The sequence below is a fragment of the Melanostigma gelatinosum genome (genome assembly GCF_949748355.1).
Source record: "Melanostigma gelatinosum genome assembly, chromosome: 1".
Taxonomy (NCBI): Eukaryota; Metazoa; Chordata; class Actinopteri; order Perciformes; family Zoarcidae; genus Melanostigma; species Melanostigma gelatinosum.
In genome coordinates, this window is record NC_136634.1 from 23,523,551 (window position 1) to 23,543,940 (window position 20,390).

A 20,390-nucleotide genomic window follows, 5' to 3' on the forward strand; every position below is an offset into this window, starting at 1 on the left:
AACATCTTGTGAAGAACTGCCTATTTCAACATAAAGCAGATACAACACCAGCATTCATTTGGAATCCTGTTTCTGGCCACCTCAATGCTACTTTCAGTTCCGGTTTCTTTTGTTCCCGAGGGAAACATCTGGCTTTTGAGCTGAAAAACATTCCATCACGTTCACTAGCCGGTTGCTTTTATCAGTTTTTTCCCCACTGAAAACAAGGATGAGGTGGAGTAAAACGGTACATTTGCAGGACATGAAGCCTAATCAATGAGCTAAAAGATGACACAGCACTCTCTTGAGTTTTCTGTGGGTTGTTCACTGTTCACATCATTGTTTATATTACAATATTACCGAGAGCAGCTTTAACTAAAAATAAAACCAAAGTCAAAACCATCATCAAGTTGTGTATTTCGTTTGGGGTGATTATAATAGTTATTTAGCCACATTTATTAAAAATAAAAAAGAACAAATGAGACCAAAACAAAAGTGGAAAAACCCCCAACATTTATTTTTAAAGGATTTTGCATAAAATGCCCTTTAAACAAATTAGAGGGACTAATAATAACCTAAAAATAAATAAATAAACTTTCTACAGTCCTATTCAGGGTTAGTTCACCCATCTGCTTCATGCGATGGCTGGTGTTAGAAAGGCCCTACCTCATACATACACACATTAACCCCTCCCGCATCCACCACCGCCACGGCAACAACTACAGCCGGCACGCTGTCAGACAGCGCTGCCATCTCGGCCCGTTGCCAGGAGGGTCGACGTTAATAGAACAATACTAACTTTTCATTTTTTTGTAACTGCCACTGTGTGTTTGGAAAAGTAAAAACAAAACATTTGAATGAAAAATAAAAAAAACAGTTCATACCTTTATCTGACAATGTGCTCCTATTGTACTTCAAAACGCACACCCACATAGAACTAAACAGTGAATCGTTTACATGTGAAGAGCATCGAGTCTCTCTGTCTGGCGCTCTGTAACGGCTTTATGAGTGTGTAGTCCAAAACATTGTCCCACAGTGTGAGGACGTATTTAATGACGCTCTGCGACATTGATCCCCGACTGAGATCGCTGACCCAGAAAATAAAAACAAACAGGAAAATTGCCCATACATTGAATTAAGACCCACTTTTCAGTGACGGTCCTCATACAAATGCCCCATACTAATGTCTTCAGCTCCGTCGCACTACTGACCGCATGAGCAATTCAAACTATAAATCCCAGGAATCCTGCAAAGAGACATCAGTCGACTGGTCTGCGCTGCTTTAGAGACGTAATGCAAGCAGGCTTTGAAGAAAAACATGGCTGAGCAGAAAAGTTTAAGTCCTATCTGTAGTTTTTCCTTTCTCTTGGGGATTCAGTTAGCTGTAAAAAATGAGAAAACAAAAAAACATCCCTAACACACCAAGGTCTTCAATCAACTTCACTCTCTTCCTTTAGCAGCATCGTCCGCTTTAAAACCACGCTGGGCGACAAAAACCAGCACAGACTGAACAGACAAGACGCTGAACGTTCTCGGGCATTTACTCCGACCGACCGACAGCGCAAGGCTCTCCACTAAAAGCGCTTAAGGATTGTAATGACTGCGGGACCAAAGGTTTCCAGTGCTTCGTGAATATCTGATATTTTTTAACTTCAACTTTTTGCTTAACAAGAAGAAATTGGCTACCAGGAGATTAAAAGTGTATTCTTGTAGGATTAAAAAAGAAAAAATGTAAGAAAGCTTTTTCGACTTGAGAGCCACGGCTGTCTGCAGCCTCTGACTCCAGCGACAACTAATGCCACAGCCGACTGCAACGCCTTCATACATTTGCCACCTACGGCACAACTTGCTAAATACAACATTTTTCAGATGAGGGATGATTCTTTACATGAACTTATTCACAACCAACAAAAAACCAACAGTAAAATAAAACAAAAAACAGTTCATTCAAATGCATCATACAAAAAAGAACACATTACGACCTACAAAGGATAGTTAGTGACTAAAAAGTGTCCATAAGAAACAAAATAAAAGTGGTTGAAGAGCGCTTAGACGTGGTAGCTTCAGTTGCCTGCATGTTTCTGTCTTCATCAGGTCCTTATCAGCACCCTGCAGACTGGGTGTGTGTGTGTGTGAGAGAGAGAGGGGGGGGGGGGGGGTCAAGCTTCATCAGCTGTGACATCAGATCCCAGAGGTCACCGTTTGTGCAGCCCAATATGCTGTACAGGCCTCTTAGGTCGCCTGCGGCACCACCTCCATCACCTTCTGACACAAGACCGTGGTCGAGACTGTAAAACACACACACACACAGAGTAGTGATTAAACACAATGTCACGTGAAGTTCTCCCGAAACTCAAACGGCGCGACAGGACGGCCGTCGTACTCACAGATTCCGTGCAGCATCCACTTGGGTTTGCTCTGCCAACGCACGCCGATAAAGTAGACGGGAACTCCCGTCGCAATGATGCCGAAGCCGATGGCGCACTCCACTGGGGTCTTCCAGATGGAGACGATGATGAGGAAGAGGCAGGCGAGCACAAAGCTCAAGGGCAGCAGAATATTCACCTGCAGGGAAAAGAGAGAGAGGGGGGGGGGGGGGGGGGGGACATTGGTAAATTATTGAATATCTTTTGCATCGTGGCTACGAGTCGGAGACTTTTCTTTACGCTTCGGGTTTTTAAACAGAATCTCTAAAAAGGCTCCACCGATCGCCTTCCTTACAGTTACTTTCCTAAAGTTGGAGCTTCTCTAGCTTCTGTACTGTGACGTAAGCGGAAGGGAGTATTTGAGTGGTGTACAGTTACAGGAGGGATGTACAATGATGTCTTGGATAATAGCGTGTTCCCAAACAACAACACAAAAAAGGCCCCTTTCTGTGTCGCCATGACAATGCCCATCGCGAGCACAAAGCCGGGTCCATAAAGACTGTCTTCTTTGGTGTGGAAGAACATGACCTCAGCCACAATAAATCCATCCGTTTGGATGAACTGCAGCGCCAACTGTGAGCCAGGCCTCATTGCCCATCAGTGTTGGACTTCACTAATACTCCTGTAAGCCGAATTAGGGGGGGGGGGGGGGGTCCTACAACCAGGTCCCAATAGGTTGTTATAGCAGCAGATTAATGGCCGTCAACAACCACTAATGAGCGGTATATTCAAGTGACCACATGCTTTCGGCCATGTAGACTGACCGTGGATTTAAGGTGGCGTGCATCTAACCGGGTTGCCGATGAACGGTATCCTTTGACCAAAAGAGGGAGTAAATGTAACTGCGTGATTCTCTGCTTCAGATGTGTTGAACAGCAGGAATGTGACAAGACAAAGAAAGGAGAAAGAAATAGAGTGGGAGAGTGAAAGAGGGATGGAGGTCAGCAGAGACAGTGCCACCAGTGTCCCACCAGTCTCACACACACACACACACACACAACTGGGCCAATAGATCTATCTGCCTCTTTCACTTCACTGCCCTGACAGACTCTGCCTCTGACCGAAACACAAGGTTGTGCAAGCGGATGGATGAGCCGAGTCATGGCAGCCGTCAGGCTCTAGGGATGCCCACACACACATCCATGTGCTCTTATCTTTGTGAGGACCCCATAATGCCTTCGCTAGCCCCTTAGCCTGACCGTCACAACTAAATGCCTGCCCACAACCCTGACCTAAACCTTATTATAACCTCAATTTTAAAACCAAGTCCTAACCCCCGAACAGGCCAAAATGTCCTCACTTTCCTAAACTGTCCTCACTTTGTGGTTAAAAATTTGTTGGTCCCCACTATGTAGCAGCATCGCACACTGGCATACAACTCGCATGCAAACAAAGTGCAACAATGGCGCTCTGTGTTTTACTGAGTCCTGCAGCAACTGGACTAGTCAGGAGGCATGGTGCGCTTCCTTACACACACACACACAAACACACACACACACACACACACACACAGCAGGCCTGACAAGCATCCAGCTTCTGTTCTGTCCTTTAATCTGCGATCAGTCTCTATTCATCCGAGCTCTGCTGAATGGATCTTTTTCTCTTCGCGTGAGACAAAGAGGAAACACTTCCTGCTGCCAAAGCTAACTCGAGCGGGAGTTGATGGCAACAAAGACGAAGTGAGACTCTCATGTCCAAACGTCTCCGACTGTCTTGTCCGTGCCCCTCTACGATCATCATCAGAATTTTTTTTATCAAGTTTGGCTCACCTTGATCGGCCGCTCCATCTCCGGCTTCTTATAGCGGAGCCACATCATCCCGACGATTGCCAAGGCGATGCAGAGCCAATTGAAGAAGCTGAAAAAGTTTATGACGGAGAAGATGTCGTTGGAGAAGGCGTAGAGCAGCGTCATCAGGCACTGGAGGGAACGAGAGCGAAGCGATTGGGTGTGAGAACCAACAGTCCTTTGTTTCCGTTAAAACATTGTTGTTGCTTTACATCTACACAGATCCAACAGCAGCATGATCCTAATACTTCTGATTTAAAGGCTGGGGGAAAAAAAAGGATTTATTCGGCAAAGGCATCTGTGTTTTAGCGTACTGTGAATTAGAAAATAGGAGGACATACAGTGAATATAAGTGAGGGCAGCGGGGTCAGCAGGGTGGGGTGGATCATTGACAGCAGACTGGGCAGGTGACCCTCCCGGGAACCCACGAAGAACAACCTGAGAGGGGAGGAAAGACATGGACGCCGAGTATGAACACAAACCTTTTTGAGGTCTCACCATTTCTACAAAAATCGATATAGTCTCCATGCACTTATTTGTTTCTGGGTTATTCTGTTCTTGTGTGTGTGCGATCGCGCGCGCGTGTGCGTGTGTGTTTTACCTGGATGATGTGAACAGAGAGCCGTTGACCGAGCCGAAGCAGGACAGGCCTACAAACACAGGGATGATCCACGCCATCGGACCCAGGTGGCTGTTACCAAAATCCTGCAGGAAAAACACACACACACACACACACACACGCACACATTATAGACAACCATAATAAGTCACGTTGAGTAGCAGAGCAGGGCCAGTCCCACCAGGAAGTGGAGCAGCATCGACAATGGCTTCACAGTTTCTTCATTTGTGCGATCAACTCCTGTCTAATAAAATAAATTGCTCTTCTGTGTTCATACTCAGACAGAGGAGGGTTGAATAAAAGCTATGACGGCTTTCTGTGTTTTTCCCTCAAAGGGCAGCAGTGTAAAGACGGCTTTCTATTGGTCACCAGAGTTGAACTTATATATATTATACGTCTATATATTATACAACTGTAGCATATCCAGAGGGAAGCCAAAGAGCTGCACTGTTGTACTGCTGGATTATCAGACAGTGTACCCTGCTGTGTACATGTTGAGATATATATACATATTCTACTATACTTATCCGTATTTTATTATACTGTACTGTTTGACATTCTATTTCATGGTGTCCTACGTTTATATTGCTGTACTATACCATAGTGTTGCTGTAATGTAATATTCCTACCTCTCCCCTTCTACTATATCTCATATCATAATTTACTATTTTATGCTGTATTACATTACAGATTGTTTTGCATTATACTCATATTAGATCTCTATATTAATACAGACAAACACTAAGCACCATTACTTAATCATATCATCAGGCTGGTGTACACTGCTAACATGGACTTGATGCTATAATATCAGATCAAACTGTCACTTTACCTTGCTATTTTGTCTCCATATGCTCTTGTATAGTATTTCTATTTTTTTAATATATATATACACCTAGGGCTCCAATAACGAATCGATTATTAAAATAGTTTTCATTATCGATTATCAAATTTCATTATCGATTCGTTGTGTCGCGCGATTATTACGCCACTCAATAAGTCGCGGAGATGTTTGAGAAAAAAAGGGAAAAAAGAGCGGAGCACAGCAGTTGTTGTGAAGTGGAGCTTCTAATGACGACCAGGACACGTCTGGTTTTCAACGGAACACTTTACTTCCTGAAAACTGCAGTTTAACTGTTACAGTGAACAGGCCGCGCTCTTGCACCCGACATATACGTTAGGTTTTCACTTATCGTTATCATTGTTGTCGTGAATAAGCACGTATCTACTTCCTGTCTCTTCACAGTAAAATCACTTCCGTTTTCATGCTCTTCACAATAAAACTAAATATGCGATCAAACAATTTACAACAGAGGAAAGAGCATCGGGGAGACCCTTAACGTTGTTCTGAAACATGGCGGAGGCAGAGAAATCAGTACGACCTCAGTCGTCCAAGGTGTGGGAGCATTTCACACTTAATAAATTGAAAAAGTGTGTTCATTGCAAGATATGCAAAAGCGACAAGATATGCCACGGGAAGTTCTGACGTTCAAACAAATCCTGTTCATTTTTCTGATTTGTATTTTTCTTTATTTTTCATAAATTATTTGTTGTTCTGACAGCTCAGGTCCCTTTAAACAAAAATATACATATTTTTGTTCACATGTGTATGTTTTTTGTGTTAGTCCAGGGGTCTTCAATGTTTTTCAGGCCTAGGACCCCGAAACTGATAGAGAGATGGAGCAGGGACCCCCAACTATATATATATATATATTGTATAAAATTGTGTTTTATATTAAATGGGCCTAGTGCCATGTATAAACACACCTCTATGTTGTGCATTCAGTACAAAGCTATTCAAATAATACACAGGTTCATATATTCATGTTTTCATTTTAAACTGGTACAGTGAGGAGGGAGGCCGAGCCACTGCCATTTATAAACACACCTTGTCAGCTGATACCAATGCCAATATCAACATTGTCTGTCAATTGCATGATAATCATGCACACAAGCTATTCAAACTGATGTTTTCATTTTAAACGTGGAAACGAAAAATGAGTGATGTCCTATTAGTACCACTGCCATCCATAAAGATACCGGTTATCTTTCATACAATACTGAACTATTAAAATAATGGACAGATTCATGTTTAGAGAATTTTTTATTTTCTAATCAACCAAAAATTTCGCGGACCCCCTGCAGTACCTCCGCGGACCCCCTGTTGAAGACCTCCGTTAGTCCATTTGTTTTTTAATTATTACTTTAACAGCTCAGGGATGTTCAAGGAGCAACCTGTTTGTGCACTTTCTGAAGATCAGTTCTGTTTTTGAATAAAGGGTTGGAATTTAATGCTTTAAAAAAATATATATATATATCCGATTAATCGGAAAAATAATCACCCGATTAATCGATTATTAAAATAATCGTTAGTTGCAGCCCTATATACACCTCTTTTTCATTTCTTTCTTTTACTTCCTCTGTTTATCTGTAGTATCGCTGTCTTTGTGCTGCTGCAACAACCGAATTTCCTCGGTGTGGATCAATAAACGTATCTAATCCTGTGATTAGAGACCACCCCAACAGCAAAAATGTATTGACCGTATTTGGCGCCTTTCACACGAAAATAAAGTAGTGTGTTAAGTAGTGTGTGTGTGTGTGCGTGCACACTCACCACGGCCACGGCCTCTGAGACGAGCATCTGCTCGGGGGAGAGGGTGGTGAAATAGGCCAGGTTGGTCAGAACGTACACGACCGTCACTATGGGCAGAGAGATGATGATGGCGCGGGGAAGGTTTCTGAGAGACACACACACACACACACACACACACACACACTTTTAGTTACAGACGATCGATGATCGATCACTCCCCCTGCAAACAAGTCTGTATTTTATCATGAAACGAGTACAAGTCGCTCGTCAACACTCACTTGAAAGGCTCAATCATCTCCTCGGTGACCAAATTCAAGTAGTTCCTGTGAGCAGAAAAGGCAGAGACATCGTATGTAGTGAAACACAGATACAATGCACACTGTATTAAAAACTCAAAGCGATGACAGTGAAACACTGACTTTATCGATCCCCAGTGAACTCACCAGCCACCGTAAGCAAACAGGCCGCTGTAGAGCGACATCCCCAAGCTGCCAAACTCATATCTGGACCCCTTGAAGGAATTTTCTGGAAGGAGACGGTCTACTCCACCTGGAGAAAGGGACAAGGAAAAAGAATTGGGTTCGGACCAAAACAAATTTAATCCACCTGTCTGCATTATTGCATTACCGCAGGCGAGTCAGTCTGGAGAACCCCAAAAAGCGGAACAATAAACGAAATAAACCTGCGGTTGCCAAACACGCATCACAAAGCCTCGGCTTAAATCTGTCTCTGTATGTGGATCAGGGAGCGAGTTAAGATGGGCTGAGACGGTCAATAAGTGACCCAGACAGTGGAATGGACCCACGGCATTGCAGGACAGACGGAGGAAAGCTTTGTTGCCTTGCTCGAGGGCAGGGCAGCAGTCGTCGAGGGTATTACTGTCCAACTTCAATTTATCAGCTGGTTTTTGTCCGGATTTAGGACACTTTGGACACAGCCCCATCTCCTCTGAACTCCAGATTTGCTGCCGGCCACATTCCGGAGGGAGCAGCTCCCCACAACGAGCACACACATTCCCGGACACAGCGACGGTTACTAAACCAACAGCCTGGGGCAGTGTTGGTAAATGGGAGGGTTAGCTCTAAGCCGCCGTGTAGCGTGGGAAGCGCTGCGCCCGATTACCGCCCACTCCTTTTGACTAACTGCCCGATGTGCGTCCTGAGGTCCCGTTGCTGAGCCTGGTCAGCGCTGCTCTACATACCAGCCTGACAGGGGAGCTGTGCCGGGGGTCTCTGGGTCCTGGTCTGCGCCCTTTCTAAGCTCGGGTCAATAACTGAGGTTCCTCGTGGTTGTTTCAACTCGTTCAATGAAGCATTGAAAAAGGTTTCCATCACTTGGGTTGAAGTAATTGAATTGAGGAGTCTTCAAAAGCCAGATTGGTGCGAGGTGTTGGGTGTCCGCTGACAATCCAAGGCGTTCTCTTCAAATGTCTTGTTTCGTCGAACAAACAGCCAACATTTTCATTATACAGCTAGAAAGGTCCACTCAGTAGAGTGCAGATGGAGGTGAGGGTAACAAAAGCGTGGATTTATTTATCTCTTATGGCTCCAAACTTTAGTGGAGTATAACATACCGGGTATGGAATTAATCTGCAGATGCTCTGGTTCAAAATGATCGATAGATTATTTATGAGCCACGAAAAAAGGCCACCATGTGGCATACAACAGACTTGGTAAGGCTGGGTCAATGATGGTATAAAAGTGCCACAGGAGATTCTTGAGCATACAGTCATAACTGAGTACAACAAATATCCGGCTGATAGGTCAAATAGAGATCAGACAGACGCAACACACACACACAACCGAACACATGATCTGAACATCAGCGAGGCTTGAGCTCAGAGGAACACCTCATTTGTTCCTAACCTTTAAAGCTTGATATTGTGCTTATGTCTGAATCATCACTGACTTACTTTTATGAGTGGAAGACTCATTACGAGTTGCATCGTAAAGAGTGTGTGGCGGACCAACAAACAACCCTCTGTGTGTTAATTCTACTCTTGCACTGCAATTTACGGGTTTATTCCTTCTTCTGTTGCTCCCAGATCACTTTCCACAACACTGGTCAGGAAACACTCAGCCGGTCACATGATACCAGTGCCAGGCAGTGAAAGTGAGACACACACACGGAATAAAATATGCATGCACCACCCAGAACACACACACACACACACACACACACACACACACACACACACACACACACACACACACACACACACACACACACACACACACACACACACACACACACACACACACACACACACACACACACACACACACACACACACACACACACACACACACACACACACACACACACACAATCAAAAGGTGCAGACGTACCAACAAAGACTGAATGAGAGAAAACCTGATTCCTACCGCTAGAGCATTTAAATGAGGTCTGGTTTAATAATGGGGATGAATAGAATTGAATCACTTCGAGTCAATTTGCATTAACAAAGTAAAGTGACTGTTGACTTAAATTTAAGCTGGGCTAGCCGTCTCCAAATGCTTCAAGTCTTTATGCTAAGCTAGGCTAATAAGCGCGTGGCTCTCGTGTGGTGTAGATCTTCTCATCTAACTCTCTGAACGAACACTAGATTCCTGAATTCCTTTATTTTTTTAACAATCCCTTTTGTCCTAATGATCCCAACGTCATTAGGGCCCCCCCCCCCATTGTCCAATCTGATGAACTGAGAAACGGTCCTTTTGTGTTGACTGAAGTAGAACACTTTACCAACTGCAGTTATCATTATCTGCACAGAAAAACAGCAGGCGTAGCGCTACTTGAGATGTCAGCTAAGCTGAATTTAAACTGCACCATTAACTTTTAGCATTCTGTGGTTGTCTTCCAAGGAGAAGACAAAAAAATGCAAAAATCAAGTATTTCCAACATAAAAAAGCAGTGCGGTGTGTGTTTTCAGCATGTTTGTAGCCCTGGTCTTTGCGCTGCACTGCTGGTACTTGTTGGGGGCTTTGGGCCACGAGAGGAGAAACAAAATGAGAAAAACAGGCGAATAGTTAAAGGCAAGAGGGCACACACAAAACGCTCTTTTAAAAAAAAAAAAATCTTCATGTCACCTGATCGTTCCAACGGCACGGGGCTAAGTGGTGAGCGAGAGTGGCGTGAAAACCCTGCTTTGTTCCACGAACGCATCATAACAACGGCTTGTGCATCCGCAATCCTCGGTCTTCCAGTGTCCTCTTTTTTAAATGATGAAGCTGGCATGGAGGGTTACGTCCTGCTAGGAGGCCGTTGGCTGTAGTCTTTCTGTGTGTGTTCAAGGAGAACGTTTTGTGCTCGGCAGTGACCGAGTTTGCTTTCGGTTTCAAACAGACCGTGGATCAGGTCAAGGACAACAAGACGGTGAGGATCAGGTGGCCTGAAGAAACCACAAAGTAAATCAGATGTAAGTTTACGTAGCTGCTGGTCAACAAGAGATCCGTCTCCGTGAGTGTTTGCCTTCCTGATTAGCAGCTTTACTGCTGCTAATCAGATCACACCGTCCTCTAATCAGAGACCCCAGCAGACTCTGACCTTATGAGCCTCAGCGATCAACGAACACAAACACCACCATGACGACGAGACGGAAACTACTGCATCTCTACCCGATCACGCAAAATAAGAGTTGCACCATTTCACATCTAATTAAATGTAGGCAGAATGACTTGTTAATTATTCCTGTAACAGCACCCATTACTTAAATTCCCCCACTTTTTCCCGGTCAATTCACCTCTCCAAAGGATGCACTTATTTCAGAAATTCAATGCCGAGTAAACAGCCTGTATTATGCGTCGCTTTCTGAATCAGATGGCTTGGTTATTACAATAAATGTGCACTCTTAAAACACCTACAAATCACTCAATAACCTCCCCTTCCAACAGCCAGTGAGGGCCGCAGCGAAGACGCCCCGACTGCGATTGTGTTGATGTAATCGAAGCCACGCGCTCCGGCTTTGTCTGGATCTAGGTAATCCGAGGTGTCTCAGGTAAACGGTTATTAGAGGCGCTGTGATGAAAAGGGCTGCCGTTGAAAAGATTTAGGAATTCGGCTAAACACGGGCCGCCGAAGTAGCACAGCAAAAGGACGGGAGTTACAAATGAGTAGAATTACGCTTCACGCTGCAGCTGCACACCTGAGCGGCTATTAGACGGGAAGGGTTTGCATTGTGTTCACGTGGATTGAGTGCGACTCAAAGAATGAGTGAATTTCCTTTATTTGGAAAGTGTCCCAAGCACAAGACTTCACTTTTTAAAACTCAATAAACCTGCCAGTCATGAGAAAACTTCTACAGCTACTGACATGATGCACATTTGCACTATTGTATATTTGTAATGGTGTTTACGAGTATTACATGTACCTTCTTGGCTGAAGACACATATTTCCACTGAGGTGGACAATAAAGTCAATCTATCCAACTTCTAAAGTTGCTCTTTTTTTACCTAAAGGAGAAGAGAGGACCCGCTGTGATGTCCCAAAACACTTTCACAGAAATCCTTTTTTTTTGGACCAGACAATGCTCCATACATATGTTGCAGCAGGTTTAACTTTAATCTGTGGTCCCTGAACCCTCTGCTGCTGATCTCTGCCAGTGAACAACCCACATACTGTACCTCTTCCACTCTCTCTACCCCTTTCTCTCTCTCCGTATAAAACCTCTCTTTCACACCCACCTTTGCCTCTCTCTGGCCTCCTCCCTCCGCTTCATCTATGTTTCTGGTCCACTTGTGAACAATTCCAGTGTTGAGGGCCTGTTTGCCCACCAGTCAGCTGATCCGAGACCTGTGACCTACGCACAAACAACCCACTGTTTGTGTGTGTGTGTGTGTGTGTGTGAGAGAGTGTGTGTGAGATGAAGGACTAAACTTCGATCTGACTTTTCAATCAATAATCGACAACTTTTGTCTTGATTTGTTTGATCCTGGTGACATAATGAGGGCAGCGTCACGTTACAGCAACAAGGTAGAAGTTGGTCTTACTGTCACATTGTTTCACCAAACATAATTTTCTCATAGACTTCTATACAATCTGACTTTTTTTTGCAAACAGAGGCGTCTCCCCCTGATGGCCATTAGAAAGAATGTAAAGTTAAGGCTTACGGTTCACTTTTCAGACGCGGAGGCTACGTCCAATTATTTTTTACACACATATGATCATATCATGCAAAAAAATGTATTTGATTCCAATTCTAAATTGTATTCAGCACTTCAACATTTTTTGGTTGTTTAGCAAATTTTCTAGATGGTTTTAGATGCTTTAACCTCTAAAAACTGGAGGTTTGGTGTTGCACTTCAAGTTAAAGTGAGAAAACTGCTGATTTTCAAAGCCGGCTAGAGTCAATGTTAGGTGTCAGGACAAAGGGTGAGGAGGTCAAAGGTGAGCTCCACAAGCACCCGTCAGTCTCTGAGACCTCCACCTCACTGTAAACTCGTTGCTCAAAGAGAGATGCCTTTTGAGAGAACAAAAAAAAAAAATCGACAACACTATTTGCTTTGTGATAATATTCAATCTCGTGCCTCACGCAGACTCATTCAGGTTCAACAAACGGATTTGTTGACTTTCCATGTATCAGGTTTTGGTTCTTTCCTCTAGAGCAGTGGTCACCAACCTTTTTAAGCCCAAGATCCCCGACCTCTGCCTTGGTGACAGGGAAGATCTACCTATTGAGGCGTTGAGAGAAAAAGATTGTCCAGAGCCAGGGCGTTTCTAGGATTCAAAGAAAGGGGGACGTAGCCCTAAGGGGAGTGCGGCATTTTTGCAATTTTTTTTGGGGCCTATTTGGGGCTGCGAAAATCCATTGTTTCAGACAGTTCATCAGAAAGTGTTATTTTGCTCTGTAGTTTTGCTTGCATTCAGTATATGATAACACAAGAGACAGAATTTCAGGGTCACAGTGAAATTTGACAACACAAATATGAACTTTTATCAAATAAAGAGAGAAATAATTTTCCTGCTTGTAAAGGAAAGACGGATAAACTAGCTTTCATATCCGCGTCACTCCCAAATCCTAATTCTTAAAGGGGCCGCACACAATGGATGGAGAATGGACCTGACAGTGTCAACTTTTGACTGGTTTCATTATGAGCAGAAGGGAATACGATTTTGATCAACATTTACATCTATTTTGTTGTCCGTGTAGTTTTTACATACAAGTGATATTTTATGCTAATTTGGACACTATCACTGAGATAAAGATTAACTAGTTCAGTGTCAAATATACCATTCAATGGAAAAAAAAACATGAACAACAAAAATAAAAGAACACATTTCAAGTACATCTTAATTATCGAATGATAAATATTGTATGATGGGCTGAAATGGAAGGCACCCAATGCATTCACTATAATCAAGTCAAATTAGGATTACAATGTACAGAGAAAAACACTACAGGACTAGATCCGGAGAGGACTTTCCGCTTTGACATGATTTTAATCGGTCTGAAGTTGCTTTCGCGTTGCCTGTCGATTGTGCGCACGGCTCTTCAGTTGCATGCCCTTATAAGGAGCTGGCGGGGCGTTTCTGTATGCAAATCCAGGTGCACGCGATTTAAGAATCCTCATTCGGGGGGGGAGCACAGCTATGAGGAAGTGCACTTCGGCTGTGTAAGAACCCATTTTCAGGCGGAGATCTTTTCTGACGTTGGTCTTCCGAAGTCCGTAAGAAAACATTTCAGAAGACATTTCAGAAAATGGTCGAGAATGAGGCCCAATGTGTTCCTGAATTTATTTGTTTTTTATTTTGGAGAGCGACAGGGAAAGTCTCTGAGATCGGCCGGTCGATCGCGATCGACGGGTTGGCGACCACTGCTCTAGAGTTTGATTTCCTGAGCTCACTTCCTGTCTAAGATAGTCACAACACTATACCTTCTTGGAAAAAAAAAAAACACCCTTCAATGGTCTGATGACTACAAGTGAATGGGACACAAGTCCCTCCTAGGGTCGCACGGACTGTTTGAGTGTTTGCGTGACTCGGACTTCTTGCAGCCAATAAATAGATTTCCAATGAAAGGAGCCGTGTTCTGCTCGAGAGCCATTGTCCGGTCTCCGTGCCGTCCTCCGGTATTTGGCTACACTTCACAACATCCTGTGGCCTTAATGAGGCTTCGGGCCCGGCTCCGGGGAGCTAAACACCGGCTACTCCGCTTCCACTCCAGATTTACTTTGGTCAGAAGGGTTGGAAATGAGCCACCAGCCAAATGCAGATTGGGTCGATTTTGGAATCCGCCAGCCAAAGCGGCAGGTAGACAAAACAAAGTTAATTGCAAACACGCTGCAGGAATTTGATCAGATATCTCAGAAGCAATGCAACACAAATTAAAATGTAGGTTTCTCATCAATTGTGTTTTGCATACGAGGTTATGGTTGTCTCGGTCAAATTGGCTTCACAGAAACAAATTACCCACCCCCCCCCAACAAAACTAATCGGACAGATTTTTCTGTAAGCTTGAAATAAATGCCTTCAATGAACTCATTTCAGTTTAGTATTCCCCATCAGAGCATGAGAATGTCTGTCGATGGGATGCTCCTTCCCTGGAATCCCATGGAATCTGCATTAACAAACTACCGTACTTTCCGGACTATAGAGCGCACCGGTATATAGGCCACACCAGCTGATTTTTAAAAGAAAAAAAATAATTTGTACATAGATAAGCCGCACTGGTCTATAAGCCGCAGGTGTCCCCGTTGAACAGCAAGATGCTTTCAACAGTACTAAAGTTGTCTTCTGTGAACATCATAACATGTCGCTAGCTTCTAAGCTAATTTTAACATTACGGCCAATGGGGAAATGCTAACCACGATTAGCATTAGCGAATATAGTGAATATAATATATATTCGTACATCTTTTCATGCAGACATACTTACAGACTAAGGTCTCTCAAGGCTACCAAACTGAAGAAGTACAACGAAGCAGCGTGTCTTCTCATTAGGCAATAACTTGTTGCTCGTAGCTCATCTTGGTTTGCAATATAACTCTGCTGTCCGGAGTCTGCATTTGGGTCCTTGAACACACCACATCGTGTACCGGTACCTTCATGGCTGAATGACAACGAATGGCTGAGATAAAGCAGACTATCATCATACCAGCCATTGTAAACACAATTATACATGAACTAAGATCATATCTGGAAGATTTGCCACAATTGTGAAAAAGCTGCTCTTCTCATGCAGCGTGTCTACGTTGCTCATAGCTCTGAATAGCATTTACGGCTAACTGGCTTGGCCAGTTGCTGCTAGCACAACAGCTATTCAGAGCTATGAGCAACAACAGTTATTGCCTCATTGCTTTTCGTTTGGTAGCCGTGAGAGACCTTAGTCTGTAATGCAAGTATGTCTGCATGAAAAAATGTACGAAGATATATTATATATTCGCTAATGCTAATCGCGGTTAGCATTTCCCCTTTGGCGGTAATGTTAAAATTAGCTTAGAAGCTAGCGAGTCGGACATGTACTGTTAAAAGCATCTTGCCGTTCAACCTTTTTTGTTAACAGTCCTAGTGAGAGGTAGGTCAAAGGTGCTTCATCCATATTGTAGCGACCCTGTCAGTAACAGCTGGTAGCAGAGGGGTTGCTGGTAGCAACTGTTCTGTGTCGGGAGCTAGTAAATGTTGTGTTAGACCGGAACCGGAAGTTGCGGTTGTTGTTGTTGTGGTGGCGAAAAGCTACGGAAAAATCCGTATATAAAGCGCACCGGACTATAAGCCGACGCCTCAAAGCGTGGGGTAAAAAGTAGAGGTTTATAGTCCGAAAAGTACGGTATTTGTAGAGCTGAATTAACCCCTCACGGTTTGTACTTTTATCACACGAATTTCTACCAGAAGTGGTATATTTTTAACCCAAACCACAATCTTTTCCTAAACTTGGTCAAAACCTGGTCAGTTTGTTGCCTAAATCCACGGATGGATTATTGAACGGCCTTCCTGGGCACAGGCCCAGGGGCTTAAAAATCGACTAATTGTCACTCAAAGAGACACGTATCAACCAGAAAGAGACTCAAAAACAACAATTAAGTCTGCGTGTCTTGCTCCTATGTAGGACAGGTGGTGAGGCCTTTTGTCTCTTAATAGAAACGTCTGCCTGAAACTTGCATGCATGTGTACTCGCATGTGTACTTGTTGGTTTGCGGATTTTATGATAAAATGCTGATTGCTGACTAATTAATAATGTTGCCAGACAAGTAGAACAAATTGCATAAAAAGGTCCCTTGCCAGTAGGACAGAGCTCTTTTTTTATACTAATATCACACTTTATTTTTTTTGAATGACAAGGTATTTGAAATTATTCAGAAATTCGATAAATGACATTGAACGCAACGTGCTTATGTCATTTCATTGTGGTGCTGATGCACACAGCTTATGGGGTGCATATATGGCCCTTGAAGACGTTCATGACCCTCGGACGGAACCGTGTGACGTATGTGCTCGTGCGAGGTACCTTGTCCGATCTTGACGAAGCCGATGATGATGATCATCCCAAGAGCCAGCAGCTTGCCCGCGGCGAAGATGTCCTGCACTCTGGTGGCCGCCTTCACACTGTAGCAGTTCACAAAGGTCAAAACGACTGCAAAGACAGAGCGAGAGACAGAGAGAGAGACAGACTGTAAGTGGCATCCTTGAGAAGTAGCTCTCTGAATTCCACCTGGTGCTTCACTCAGTCTATTATGCAACAGAGGATTTTTTCATTGGGTACACAAACAATTAACTTTTCTGCAGCCGTTTTTAACAGTGTTTCCCCCGAAACCCTCTTTCAATTTGTACTCAAATTTGAGGTTGTGTAGGCGCGTGCATGCCTGCGTGTGTGTGTGTGTATGTGTATGTGTATGTGTATGTGCGGCTCTAAAAGCATGCTGGAAGCTGAAGAGGAATCCGCAGATTGGTTGAATAAACACTTCCCTCTATACACCCCTCTTTGATTTTACCCACACATGTGGAGTGATGGTAACCACCTGCGCACACACACTCATGGGGTTGTTGAAGCAGCCCCCTGAACCCTGGACCCCATTAAAAGTGATTAACCAAAGCAGCAGGTTCCCTTCAAAGCTCCTAAATCAGGTCGGGGGCCACGACAGAAAGACGAGACGGAGCACAATGAGGCTCTGTGTTAAAGAGACCTCGACAAAGGGGAGAGGGAGCCTGAGTACAGTAGATGCACACATACATTCACACAGGGATGCACATACACCGCTGGCTGTTACGTGGGCAAATGTGTGTGTGTCTGTACATGCATGCACAAAACACACGCACGTGCGCAAGCGAACACACAGAAATACCTCGATCTCGATTACACAATTTCAAATTCCCAGAGAAACAGGTCAAATGGAACGATCAATCACCAAAATAGACCGACGGGGCTGTAGATGGATGTGTGTTTGTGTGCATGGAGATTTGGCTCTCAGGCTCACCGTGACCACCCCACTGCCTATACACACGCGCGCACGCGCACGCGCACACGCACACGCACACACACACACCTGAGTCCTCTCAGTCTACGGCTTTGTCATGTGGCCTCAGTCAGGATTTAGCCTTCAGTCAATCTGAAGATTAGGTGTTAGGGTTCCTAGCTGGCAGCACACACACATATATTCATATACGCTATGTCAAGTGGCAACATATATTCAGATACAGGTGCAGTGTGTGACTTGAAGGGGGGGGCTTTGAGTGATATTAAATGCATGACATGTTTCTTCATCGCATTTAGTCAAATTTGCATACTTATTTTACTGTTTTACACATAAAAATATATATATACTAACAACTAATTGTATTTGTTTAAAAATAATTAAGTAGGCCACAACGTATAATACACAATAATAGCATATTTTAGCGTCGTTGTTTTTTAGTTTTGAAAGTCAGACAGTAAAATAAAAATGATTATCATTGTTCCATAAATGTGGAAAAATAACATGTCACTACAATAAATCACAAAAGAAATAGCACGTACAAGGAAATTAAATGACTACTCCTAATGGGTGTAACTTAACGAGACAATGAGCTGGTGATGCGCGCGAGCATCCTTTGTCATCAAGCGGCTGATGTAAGAACGCAGCAATTAATTGCACGCCACTCTTCTTTGAGGCTGCACGCGGGGGGGGGGGGGGGGGGGGTAACGTGGCTCGGCTGGCATACTCACGGATGCAGAGGCAGGCCACGAGTTTGGCCCCTTCCTCCGGCACCGGGCACACGGGGAACAGGGGCTTGAGGACGTAGGTGGCGAACACGTAGGCGACGATGTACTGCGAGGACGGCCGGATGATGAGCAACTCGATCCAGAGTTTGAGGAAAGCCACCAGGGAGCCGTACACCTCCAGGATGTAGGTGTAGTCCCCTCCGGACTTGGTGATGGTGGTCCCCAGCTCCGCGTAGCAGAGCGCTCCCACCGTGGAGAACACCCCGCACACCGTCCACACCACCAGGGACAGACCCACCGAGCCGGCCTCCTTCACCACGCCGGACGGCGTGACGAAGATGCCCGAGCCGATGATGGTGCCCACGATGAGGGCCACGCCGTTTAACAGGGTGATGTTCTTTTTCAGGACGATCCCTCCGTCTCCCGCGGCGTTGTTGGGGTCGCCCCCCGTCGCTCCGCCCTGGTCCCCCTTCTCCCCGACGCCGCCCGGCGGGGACAGCATCTTTTCCGTGACTTGCTTGTCCTCTTCCCTTTCCGCCGAGGAGTTAGAGGTTCTCTTTTTTAACCCCGACATCGTTGGCTCTAGTTTCCTCTTCCTTCACACTAGCACGGGCTTCCCGCTCTCCGTCCTCTCTCTGTCCGTCAGGTGCGTGGTCTGATGCCGGCCGGGCTCAACCACGAGGAGTCCGCGGTGAGTCTGCTCGTGTGAGTCAGAGCGGCGTGCTTTCTGGTACCTCTACTCTATCCGCGTGCGAAACTGCTATGACAATTGGCATGATGGCCCTCCTCCGTCAAGGCCAGCCCCTGCTTCTGGTTCGGCGTCTCCTCCTCATCAAAACCCTGCATCACGTTACCGCACTCTAGCGGCGGAAGGTGGTTCTACATCTATCTGTGCTACACCTCACCCCCACCACCACCACCACCTCCCAGTGATCTGAGGTTGATGGACCCCAGTAGATGCTGTCTTTATGGCATCATCTCTGCATAAAACAACATGGAATACTAGCAATACAGCACAGAAGCTATAATTACTCAACAATAAGGAAGCTGGACTGGTTTTATAGTGTTGTCTGTGAGAGCCTCTGACCACCCCTGGGTTGAACATTGCGTTCGATATGAAAAGTGAAATACCACCCGATTATTATCGTAATTCTAGCCCACTTTTTGTTTTTACCATGTTCCCATCAGGTCTGAGAGTTTGTCATCATTGAATCAAACACATCACCATCAGGGCTACAGGGGACTGAAGCATAATTTCGGCATCCGCCTGGTTCGAGGCTGGGCACGCCCTGGGCAGGTTAACACAGATCTGTATGTAGACAGGCAACCATTCTCACACCTGCAGACAAATTGGAATAACCAGTTCAGCTAAACCGCCCTATACAAACCCATGGCCTGTACACCAGATTAAAACAATATATACAGGACAAAAGCTCCATCGTTTTAAATACAACGATTCTGCATATATTGGAAAACAATAGAAACATGCAGTAAGAGAAGAAACTGTGCTTTCATTCTTGAACGTATTGATTTGCACATTTCTCTGGAATTTCTTCTCTTTCGTCACACCTAAAATGTATCTTCATATAATACTCATTCCAAGATTTAGTCCGTCGGCGATGAACTTAATTTTTTATACAGTGGATGTCAGGACAGACTTTCTGTTAAAAAGAACTGCACTTCGGGGTTTTAATTCTATAGGTGATCATGTTCGGTAAAGAAGGGCTGATTTAAGGAACAAGATAGACAAGCAGTTAAGTTTAACAATGACTCTGGCCACACCCAGCCACCCAACGATGCTGGTAAATGCCGCTTAACCACAAGCACGCGATCATCAGTCCTGGATGTTTAAAGGG

At 44.6% G+C, this 20,390-nt stretch overlaps 1 protein-coding gene across 1 annotated transcript; it reads right to left on the reverse strand.

Moving 5' to 3' along the window:
- Positions 1-475: 475 nt before the first annotated feature.
- slc7a5 (solute carrier family 7 member 5) lies at positions 476-19,280 on the reverse strand. Its single transcript, XM_079266856.1, has 10 exons — positions 18,538-19,280; positions 16,843-16,968; positions 7,848-7,953; positions 7,683-7,727; positions 7,426-7,549; positions 4,794-4,897; positions 4,534-4,630; positions 4,175-4,324; positions 2,367-2,544; positions 476-2,267 (listed from the first exon to the last, which is right to left on the reverse strand). The coding sequence occupies exons 1-10, from the start codon at positions 19,106-19,108 to the stop codon at positions 2,212-2,214; spliced, it is 1,557 nt and encodes a 518-aa protein (XP_079122982.1). The 5' UTR covers positions 19,109-19,280; the 3' UTR covers positions 476-2,211.
- Between the last annotated feature and the right edge of the window lie 1,110 nt (positions 19,281-20,390).

Excerpts from the sequence above, each read along its gene's own strand:
- slc7a5 (XM_079266856.1), bottom strand. The coding sequence starts at position 19,108 with ATGTCGGGGTTAAAAAAGAGAACCTCTAACTCCTCGGCGGAAAGGGAA. Across the intron at positions 4,898-7,425 it reads TCTCAGAGGCCGTGGCCGTG|GATTTTGGTAACAGCCACCT; the intron begins GTGAGTGTGCAC and ends TTTTTCCTGCAG. Across the intron at positions 4,631-4,793 it reads TCTCTGTTCACATCATCCAG|GTTGTTCTTCGTGGGTTCCC; the intron begins GTAAAACACACA and ends CTCCCCTCTCAG.